Source organism: Sorghum bicolor, chromosome 5, assembly GCF_000003195.3.
Source record: "Sorghum bicolor cultivar BTx623 chromosome 5, Sorghum_bicolor_NCBIv3, whole genome shotgun sequence".
NCBI lineage: Eukaryota > Viridiplantae > Streptophyta > Magnoliopsida > Poales > Poaceae > Sorghum > Sorghum bicolor.
The window spans coordinates 11197860-11209765 of NC_012874.2; the positions used below are offsets into that span (position 1 = coordinate 11197860).

The 11906-nt window shown below is 44.5% G+C and overlaps 1 protein-coding gene across 1 annotated transcript; it reads right to left on the reverse strand.

Moving 5' to 3' along the window:
* On the reverse strand, positions 346-2618 carry LOC110435635. The gene is made up of 2 exons (XM_021461402.1): positions 1559-2618; positions 346-992 (listed from the first exon to the last, which is right to left on the reverse strand). The coding sequence occupies exons 1-2, from the start codon at positions 2097-2099 to the stop codon at positions 961-963; spliced, it is 573 nt and encodes a 190-aa protein (XP_021317077.1). The 5' UTR covers positions 2100-2618; the 3' UTR covers positions 346-960.

Below are 11906 nucleotides of genomic sequence, written 5' to 3' on the forward strand. Positions count from 1 at the left end.
GTTGGAGGATAACGGTAAGCACGGATGTTGACTGGTGTGGCCCCACTGACCAGAGGAATAATATGATCACAAGGGCGGGCTGGTGGCAGACCTGACGGAGTGGAGAACACAGCTGGAAATTCGGCGAGCAGCGCCTCAATGTCAGGTGGTAAAGGAGAGTCACTGCCAGAGGACTCGGGATAGTCAGAAGTCACGAGCTGAAATACCATATCAACAGTAGTACGGACAGTAAGACCGTGCAAGACAATCGAAGTGCCAGCATACGACAAAGAGATCCACTTAGCCGGCCAGTGAACATGCATGGGGCTATATAGTTCCAGCCAGTCCATTCCCAAAATGAGATCATAAGAATCAAGCGGCAAGATGCGAAGATCATGCTGAAAAGAGTGACCATACAAGGAAAACTGACATTGCAGCAAGGCCGAAGTACATTGCATGAGATGTCCATTAGCTATCTTGACGTTGGCTTGTAGAGGAGACCGTGGCAGATGAGGGAGCTTGGATGCGATAGCGGCAGCCAAAAAGGAAGCGGAACTGCCAGAATCCACCAAAACAACAACAGGAATTCCATGAACACAACCTTGGAATTGTATTGTCCTAGAACCAGCTAACCCCTTGTGAGCGTCATGAGACAAGGCAAGCAACAATTGCTCTGAAGGTTCATCTGGAGACTGCTCAATCTCATCTAGCTCAAATGCATCCCACAGCTCCTGCATAACATGAAGTTGGATTTGCGGAGGGCATTTATGCCCTCGGAACCATTTTTCAGCACAACGGTCACACAATCCTTGTGCACGGCGATACTGACGGAGTTCAGATAACTTGTCTGTTGTGGTTGGTGTTGTCACAGCTTGTGCAGCAGGTGGTTCCGCAGGCTTGTCAGCTTGGGGAGGTCGAGGTAGGGGGTGAGCGTGCCTGAAATTGGTCTTGAATCCTGGGGTATTACCCACCCTGGGATATTCATTTTTCGTCACCAGTGCCGACACCTCCTCCTGCAGTAAAGCCAAAGAATACGCAGTATCCAGGTCATTGGGACATTGCAAAGCAACAACAGAACGAATGTCGGTCCGAAGGCCATCCACAAAACGAGTGATATAAGTGTGCATATCAGGATTCTTGGTGTATGCTTTGAGCTGATCAATGAGGGTGGAAAAACGGTCGACATAGTCGACAACAGTTGTGGTTTGACTGATGTGGAACATTTGGCGAATGAGCGTTCCATGCTGGTTGCGAGCGAAGCGTTCAAGCAACAAGGAGCAAAATTCGGTCCAAGGAATTTGATGGCTGGGTCTATCTAAGGACTGAATCCAGCGTTTAGCAGCGCCATTGAAATGCATACCAGCAACCTTGACCCACAAATACGAAGGAACGCCATACATGTCAAAATAATCTTCAGCTTGGGTAATCCAAAGTTTAGTGGTGTCACCATCATAGGTGGGAAAATTGAACTTGGATAGGCGGTGTGAAGTGGAGTTGTGGTCAGCAGCAATCATGGTATGCGAATGAAACTCATGAACATGATTAACGGGTAATGGCGTATGAGGGATGGTGTTCATACCATTGGCCGGGGAATGGGTTGGGGAAAAATTTCCCTCAACTCCATCCACCCGTGTAGTCAGTGAAGCGCCGTGCCCGCTGGGCCGAGCAGCCGATACTCCCGCAGATGTTGGTGCGGCGGTCTGCTCAACAGAAGATGGACCAAAGGAGATCACCCCCAGCGACGCCCTGGGGTTGTCGAGGACGGATCGATCATAGTACTTGGTGAGTTTGGTCATCTTCAACTTGAGGTCGTCGAACTCTCCCTCGGATTCCTGACGCCAGCTCTCCAGGGAACCCGTGGCCGTGGTGATGGTGTTCACGCGAGACTCCTGGCGCTGCTCGCTAGCGGTGATGAGGGAGGTCTGGCGCATCTCAGAGTCTGTGATCCGCCGCTCCCAGTTGAGGTTGGAGTCAGCGAATCGCTTGGAGATGTCATCGTCGAAGTCGGCGAAGCGCTTGGAGATGTTCTCGTCGATACCGAGGAAGCGTTGGTCGAGGACGCGCTCGTTGTCAAACGAAGCGGGCGTCCCACTTCTGATCCGCCTCAGTGAATCGCGCATCCCACTTGCGATCTGATTCAGCAAAACGCCGGTGCATCTCGTCGATGAGGAGCTTGGATTCCGGATTCATGGCTCCGCGACGGCGAGCAAATCGTGTGTAATGCTGGTGCGGTGGCGGCGGCGGCGGCGGGGGTGGTGGTGGTGGCGTGCACGGGCCAACTTGCTCCAGGGCGCAGCTCCAAATCGGATCAACGCGTGCTGGGAATTACTGGGGATCAGAAATCGAACGAATCGATCCAATCCCTCGACCCGAGGCGTTTGCGTCGATCTACAATTCGGAGGAGGGTGGGGAGGAAGGAATCGGTAGGCTGCTGATACCAGTTGTGAGCATTACAAGAAGTGGAACAGGGATCGAAGAGCACAGCAAGGGGAATAGTTCAGACGAAGCTTAGAACAGAGGAGTGCATCTGAATAATACAAGTATGTTGTTGTTTTTTCTGCCCCCTTCTCTCTACTACCTTAGCTACTTAATCTACTGGAGCACGTCTTCTCTTCTGAGGGAAGTCACGCCCATTCTGGGCCTTGGACCCTGGAGCTGGGCTTTCGGACCCGTGCACCACGCCTTGGGCCTGCTGGATCCACTGCGTCTTGGGCGTCGTTGTGCTCTGGTGCTGAGCTGCTAACATTCCAGCGATGATCCACCCCCAATTATTTTCTCACAATTTGTTTTTTGCATTGCAGTCTACTTTGTGATGCTGACTGAACCTTTCAAAAGATCTTGTCAAGGACATTCATGTGGTTTTACTCAATGGTGATTTGATTGTTGGAACGTCACCAGACAAGGGACTAGATGTTTCATTGGCCTTATCGAATGAATAAGTTCTACAAATTGGTGGAGATGAAGATTGAAACCTGTTATACTGGCACAGGCTATAGATCTAACAGCAAAGCGGTACTGATATTAAAAAGTTAAGTGTATTGAAAATGTTACTTACCGTAGTGTTAATACTCACTAGTATAGTACCCGTGCTAACGCTACAGTTTCAATAAAAAAGATGCACATATATAATCTGGAAAACACTTATGCATAACAAGGCATAATAAATTTATGTCTCGCCATAACCATCGGTGCTGTGGAAGTAAATAGGGCAAGGTCAATGAACAAAATAAACAATGCCTAATCATTCGATAGCAGTCACATTTTCTAAATAAACTACGTATTCTTATACCACAAAAGATTTCCGAAGATTGTGCACCTGGTTGATCCGGTGTGTTTGAAAGTGCACTTGATTCAGCCTTTCGCTGAGCATGGTACTCATGCTGCCTATCTTATTCCACTCCTCCCTTTCCTCGTTAGTTTCTTGAGCCTTTATCTTGGCGTGGTACTCACATTGTTTCCTATTCCTTTCCTCTTACAATGTTCTTCGTTGCAAGCTGAACGCAGCGCGTCCCTCAATCTCTGGCATCGCCATTTTTTCACCGAGGGCTGGTAATTCATAGAATAGGCACCAGTGAAACAAAATACTGAATTATGAGCTGCGCATCAAAATTACCAAACTTCAAAACTCTCACTGCACTTTTTAGAGCTATCAATGCTCTTGTTCTGCATATACTCTCGTCAGATGATTGCCTAGCTGTGCTACAAGTAGTCAAGATTGTAGGGTGCAAGAGATAGAATTAAACTGCACATGTTTGCCTACTCAAACCAGTGTATCATTTATTGATCCCAAGGTCTGAAAGTTACAGCTAAATTTCAAAATACTTAGGCCCCAAATTAAGTTGCAACACACACAAGGAACATAACTGTATGATCTATCTACCTCGTATAATGTGAAAACATTATGCCTCAGCCCAAATGCTAAAGTGATCTGCAAAGATGTAATGAGTTCGAAAATCTAACAACAGATGGAAACCACAACTAAATCAGTTTAGTAAATAGAGCATGGCATTCCAGTACACAGAAAGAAATACATATTAAAAAATTGAAACTTTTACTAAGCTAGAACAACCATCTATGTTCCAATGAGCATGCTAACTAACCAGTACGAAAAATTCAGAATTGCAGCCCAGCAGAAAAGCCAGTTCAGGTGTATCCTGTCAAAACCTGAAAGTTCCAAAGCTATCTCATGGTAGTAAGCATGCAAATCATGCTGCATAAAAACAAATGAGGAAAGGTATACAAACAAAATTCATGTCAGGAGATTTCCAACTACTAAAAAAAGAATCACACAAGCATCTATCGTTGCATCACTTCCTGGTTCCAGCTTTCATCTTATGCACATGGATTACCTCAACCAATTAATGAGTGTCTTGATTTGGAGAACAAGTTGATGAGTGCCTCGATTTGCCAGCCTCAGGGAGTACAATTCTCAAGATAAAATACGGCTCATTATACCTCTTACTCCACCTGATGTTGTTATAATTCAGACATAATCCTAGACACCAGTTACTCGAACAATATTTTGGTGATTATAGGCTGCGGCAAGCAGGAAAGATTGTTAGAAAATCGGTCAGTCCAAAATTATCGCTGCAAACATAAAAAAAAGTCGAGCAAAATATTAAAGGAGCCCTTTGCCGAATAGGGCTTTGCCGAGACCTCTTTGCTAAGTGCAAATGTGGCTTTGCCGAGTGCCCTAGACACTTGGCAAAGGACTGGCCTGCAGTAGTGGCCACATCTGCGCCTCCAGGCCTCTACCTTGATGCGCCACATCGGCTTTGCGGCTCCGACTCGCCCTTGAATCACTTGATGCTATCGGTAGAGTTAGCTGCAGGTACAGATCGACAATTCGATAGATGAACCAAAGCAGGGCCAGAAAGTTCCAAACAAGGCACCAAAACAAAAAAAAAAGAAAACCAACCTTCATCCACTACTGGAAACTCGTTCTTTGCCGAGGGCCTGGGGCTTTGCCGAGGGCCAAATCTCGGGCACTCGGCAAAGACCTTCTTTGCCGAGGGCCGCCAACTAAGGCCCTCGGCAAAGAAAAGCCCTCGGCAAAGACGCCTTTGCCGAGGGTCAGGCCCTCGGCAAAGAAAGGCCCTCGGCAAAAAATTTCTTTGCTGAAGGCCGAGGCCCTCGGCAAAGACGCCCTCGGCAATTTTAGTGTGCTGGGTAACGGCAACCGAGCCCCGTCAGCCTTTGCCGAGGGCTTTGTATCTGGTCCCTCGGCAAAGGGCGAAACCCTAACTACACTCGCGCGCTGCCTAGGCCAAAGCCCAAATCGCAAAAGCTTCCTCCCTCAGATGCCGCCGCCGCAAGCCCCACCGCGCGCCCGCACGCCCGCCCGCCGCCGCGCGCGCCCCGGGCCGCGCGCTCCTCCCCCGGTCGCGCGCCCGCCCGCTCGCCCACCGCCGCGCTTCCCCGCCCACCGCCTATCTGAGGATGTTGCCCCCGGCTGCCCGCCCGCCGCCGCGCGCACGTCCGCCCCCGGCCGCGCGCACGCCCGCCCGCCGCCGCGCGCGCCCCCGGCTGCGCGCCCGCCTGCGGCTTCGCCCGGCGCCGCGCACTCCTCCCCCAGTCGCGCGCCCGCCCGCTCGCCCACCGCCTATCTGAGGATGTTGACGGTCCTTAATGCTCACATTTAACCATCAAGTAATCATGGAAAAGAACTTATATGCAACCAACACCCAGACTTAGGGTTTTATCTGACAGAATTCCACGAGTTTTGGTGTTTGTCTATTTCTGTAGGGGGTTATCATGAAATACGGAAGAAAAGCCCACACGTCGGGTTTACATAGAGATATTAACGTGTCGCGCAATTTTCTATCATCTAGAAGACTCCAGAAGCCACGGGAACGAACGGGAAGCCGAGAGGGCTCAGGGACAGGGCGCCCGCCCACCATCTGTGTCCAATTCGGACCCATTTCACGGATCACGCTCCACCGACCTAAAGGATCAAGGAAAACCGTGCGATTAATGTCTGTTTGATCTGACGGCCTAGATTCATCTGAAAAGACTATATAAGCAAGGCCCCATGGCCCCTGGAGATCATACCTCTTCTATAGAATCAAAGCTAGGGTTTCAATTCTTCATCCAAGTAGAGAGGATCCCTCTAGTTCATCTAGATCTAGTTTATCTAGTTCTAGTTCCTCTAGTTCTAGTTCCTCTAGTTCTAGTTCTAGTTAGTTCTAGTTGTAATCTAGAAACTAGGGAGAGAGAAGAGCAGAGCGGAGGAGGAGGAGCCGGATCTGTCGGATGTTCCTCAACATTGTACTTTTGCAGCAACTGGTTCGTTCTTTATCGTTCTCTAAGTTCCTCAATTCATAATTCCTGAGTTCTTTAATTACTTTTATTTACATTCAAGTTATCTATTGGATTCCCACTTGCATCAAGTGCTCTAGTCTTTATAACGCTAGAGTAGTAATTAATAGATTAGACGTGGTGTTTAGTCTTGCAATTACCTAGAATTGCACCCAATACTGTGGATTGTTGTGGTAGCCCTAGGGTAGTGACAGCCCTAACGGTCGACGTATTCCACCTCGTTCAGATCGGTGTTTGTAGGACCGTAGTCAGAGCTTCTTAGCCCCCTTCTCATCTCTTTCTGTGGTTAGTGTTCTGATGTCCCGAAACAGATAATCTCGAAGTAATTCTTGATTCTTATATGAACTAGAGAACTCTCAGGAAACTTTCTCTCTTCCCACCAAAAATAATTATATAGTTATCCTTGGACGATCTTGAATCTTAATTAGTACACTCACATTCATTGTGGAAAATCAATACTCTGGAATACTCCCAGGTGAAAGCTACATCGGTATCCGTGCGTTTGCGGATTTTTCTGTTTGCGTTTAAAATACCCAACAAGCTTTCTGGCGCCGTTGCCGGGGAACGGTAGCTGTGCTAGTTTCGAACCAAGTCGTCCGTGTATCCTTTTTCTTTTCCTTTTTATCACACTCACCTTACCATTTTCACCATACCACATGGATTTCACTCCAAACATTAATGAGCATGGAATTTATTTCATAGCCACTTCATTTGCTCCATGCTCATATGCAACATCTTTCCAATCTATTGGTCTCTCCAACATCACCACATTCAAGATCTCCAACCCCCTCTTCCTTCCTATTTATAAAAACTTTAAAAGAGCGGTTGTCGATGCATATGTCTATAATAAATATTATAGATTTCGTTGAGTTGATCTTGATATAGGTCAGTGTTGGAGGGGAAACCACTTCGCCGACATAAATTGATGGTTTCCCAAGGACAAGCTTAGTGTCCTAAAATAAGCACTGATCAGATCGTAGCATGAGCTTTTAATTATTTGCAATATTACCTTGTGAATTGAGCATATAAGGATAATTGTAAAAAAATCCTTCGGGTATTCTTGTCACTAACCTTTTCAGGATTGGAGCAAGAAGATCGGATGAATGATAAGCACAAGGTATGTCCAACCAATCATCATACAACATTGAATTAAATTCATCCAAACTTGAATTTTGCTAAATTCAAGCTTGGGGGAGTACTTTACATAAAAACATCCTTTGCCATGTTGCTATGTTGGTTGTCCCTACCTTTGAGACATGCTCATTTTGTTAAATACTAATCACACTAGTTCATCTCCACTTGAGTAGATCTCTATAAATGCTCTCATGCTACCTTTATTTGCTTTAATATATGTCTAGGTTTGGAGTAGTTTCATTTATCTCTTAATTAAGCATGGTGCTTAGTTTAGGGCTGATGATCTTACTTCCAAGGGAGTTTAAATTAAGCATGATGCTTAGGTTAAAATGCCCTCCTAAATCAAATTAGACATGGTGTCTAGGTTGATTTTTGAACCAATAGTATGCTATAATAGATATTGGATATTTTGTTGGACTAACCCCTGCAGGAAAACTTTCAATATCAACCTGGGAAGTCCTGAGATAAACTCACATTGGAGACAAAGAGAGAGACAGATGAAGGTTAACAATTTACACAAGGAAGGCATAGCTCACAAGAGATGATCCATGGAGGGTGCCACAAACACGATGCACAACTGCTAAGAAAGGAAAGCTTCCACAAGGTGATACTGTACCATCACTCTTCAAGTAAGGTAACATCTTAAGGTACTTGACTATCACTTTTATAAGCTTCTCCTTGGTTCTGGCGTTCACATGAATAAAAGAGACAAACATGTATGATTTACAACTCTAGATTAACCAACCCAGTGGATTCAATATGTTTAGTCCTTCCACCTTTGTGATCTCACACTCCTAATCATATGAACTAAAATATTGCACACTCAATCTTTGGAAGATATATATAAAACAACATAAGTATAGATAGATTATCTTTCCATTAGGTGGAGCGATCTGATCTGACAAATATTTTAAATGCTACACTCATGATCTTATTATCCATCAACTTTGTCTTGCTCACTATGCTTAAGGTTAGAGAAGAACAAATACACTTTTAGTTCTGTTGGTGTTTACCACCAACAGGGCCCATGCACTTGATCTCTGGCTTGTCTCTATGAGCAGGTACACTTCGAGCAAAATATGAAGGAGTTTTACAACTCCCAGACTCCACCAAGTGAAGAATCTAGATCTACGAGCACACACACACTGGAGATACTGGACACTCAGGCAATCACTACCCTGAGATGCTTGAGGACGTAAACTACATCAACAACAAACTACTACAACCGTCCTCAACAAAATCAAGGTTGGAATCAACAGAGGCCTAACTACTTAGGTAATTATCAAGGTAATAATTCTTACAATAATAATAATAATTTTCTACCTCTGAGAGAGTTAGTGTCTAATCAAGGAAAGCTAATGGATAACCTATCTAAGAAATTAGCATCTAATGATAAAATGTTAGAAAATATAAATAATACAAAGGATAATTTTTCTACTGCCATCAAGAATTAGATTAGCTTTAATAAAATGATTGAATCTCAGTTAAATCAAATAGCTGCTGTTGTTCCTGCTACTAACCCCGGTATACCATCACAACCGGAAGGATTAGAATCTGCAAATCTTGTAGACATGTTTGATGCAGGTAACTACTGGAGTAACCCCATTGTGGAAGTAATTACTGACCTTCTGCCGGTCAGAGAGGCGATCCAGGACGCACCGTCATCTCGAACTCCATCGGCATGGCGAACTTCCCAGAAGCACTCCGCGACTTTGGCTCCAGCGTCAACATTATGCCCAGGGTACTCTATGAAAAATTCTTTACACATCCTTTATTAGAAACAGCCATATGTTTGCAGCTTGCAGATCGGACACTAAGTTTCCCAAAGGGAATATTGAAGAACCTCTGCGTCCGAGTTGGTACCTTGTACACCCCAGCAGACTTCGTGGTGATAGAGACTGGTACTGATGAGAGGGCACCCATCATCCTAGGGAAGCCATTCCTGAACACCTCGGGAGCTGTCATCTACGCTAGTGCTGCCAAGATCAGTTTCTACATCAAGGGGAGGAAGGAGACGTTTTCCATCAAGAACAAGACTGCACAAATCCTAGAGCAATCCTACATGAACCAAGGAAGAGGACCAATAGGAGGAACAGGAACAAGAAAATATGGACCAAGTCAGCTAAGATGGTCACTGCAGTTCAAGGAGGTCAAGACCGTCGACTTAAGTCACCGTTCCTGACCAAAAAGGATGACCCAGCTCCAGATGGCAGATCAGATATTCCGAAAGGTTGAAGACGAGTACGATCCACCCATCATCCTTGGGAGATTGTTCCTCGGCACCGTTAAAGCAATCATCTACATTGGAACCGGAGAAGTCCACATGCACTTCCTCTCTGAGAAGGTACGCCGCTATTTTACTGACCCTAACTACATAGTTGAAGACTCTAAGCACGTTAGGACAAGAAGAAGACAACGCAACCGCAACCAGAGGAGGCAAATCATCAAGGACGGATGGGCAGACTACGAAGGAGAAGTAGTAAGGTCTAAAGACATACAGCTTGAACAAAACTGTCATGAGGAGACCGTAGCACCGAGTCAGGTGTGGAGAGAGAAGATAGTTAAACACGAAGAGGAGGCGCCGCCGGAACCACCGACTACGCCATCCAGCGAATCCCACGACGAGCGAATCCCAGGACGACGAAGGAAACGGAGAGTCCCGTTCGGAGGACTGAAAAACACCGAACGCCTTGCCAAGAGGTAAACTTGGTAGTTATCTTTTTCCTTTCAATTATTTAAAATAGTTTGCTTAGTTAATCAGGTTCATATCATCTTAAAAAGAAAATAAAAATGTTAAAAATAGTAAGCCCCATGTGAGTATGCTCATGGCATAAAACCCATAAGTACATTCACTGTGGTGGCGTAAAAATGAAATAAATATATTCTTGTCCTATAAAAATAAAATTATAAAAATAGATTTATGATCCTACTAAAAAGAGTAGCATTTATTGAGGAGGCTCAACATGATAAAGGCTAGATATTTATGCTAACACTTAACTAGTTCCACAAAGCTTTGTTGTCTATTTGAGCTCCACAGAATTCAAGGATCAAAGAAGACTAGCAGACGGAGGATATCCTAATCGTTGTCAGGGTGCTGCTGACATTCAAATACACCTCCACCACCTGCTAACTACATCAGAAGCAATTACGTCAAGATCCAGCTCGGGGGAGAGCACCCCCATTTATCCAGCTAAGCGTTCTACTCATCTTTATACTTTACTCAAATAATAAAAAGATGCATAATCGTAAAAACCCAAATAAAGATTTTATGCTTATATATATATCTTTGCTTAGTTTGCTAAATACATAAATAAATAAAGTTTGCTATGAACCCTCACGATAAGCTCTCATATGGAAATGATGAATAGTTGCTCTTCCATGACTAATTCTCAAAATTGAAATCTCTCTCAAGTTTAGGCATGACTGTTATTAATTAAGATTTGCTCTAAACCTGAACTTGTGGGAAGAGTACTTGATCTAAAGTCTAAGTCGTTAACGGATATGATATGGGAAGGTTGAGCTGTTGTTTATCTGTTCCTAGAGATGCTAGAATTCTGGAGGATTTTATCTTTGAAAATCTTTAAAATATCACATGATGAGTTCCTGTATGATGAGAGTTTAAAATCATACCACAGCCATATATACATGCTTATTAGACTATGAACCATACAATTACTTTTTACTACTTATGAGCATTGAGTGTGGTCAAGCTGTGTAGACCCTTAGGAGCTTGTCATGTGGTTAAATCAAGATTCACTTGCACGTTCACTCACACATGCTGCTTCTAGTCCGGAAGTACGCATCCACATATATCCACCCATTTCCATCTCCAGAACCACCTAAAAATTATTCTACTCCTATCTAGGAGAGAATAGCCAAAAACATTATCCTATCCCTGTTATTCCCTGTGAAATAAATGCTCGAGATATTTTGGTTACTACCACTTGCTACATTATTCTAGGAGGGTGAGTGCTCTGAAAAGAAAAAGTGAGACGAGAGGTAAAAATGGACAAGTGTCCGACAGTAGAATTAGGGGTACAAGATACCCACCTGAGAGAAATGAAAAATAAAATAGAGAGCATCTCATTCCCCTCAAAAGCTTCAAGTGCAAGGAAGGTATGTACCCCCTCAAAAGAGCAACAAGTAGAATTAGACTTTCACCATTGTTATCACCATCATCACCATACACCATTCATTCTCCACACATGCACATCTTGATTTGACTTATTGACTTGTTCTTCTGGATCAATGGTTTGACTATGCAATAAGTATGTATTAGCTGTCTCCCACCTATGAGCTCCAGATATCAAAACCTTATTAGAGTAGGGTGAGAGAGAAGGCAATGTCATTATGCCTCATACCAAAAATACTACATATTTTGAGAGAAGGCATAGACCATCACTACCTTGGTAAGGATCCAGAAATACCACAAAAGAGAGATCTAAGAGAGTCATACAAGGAATCTCTGAGTTTTA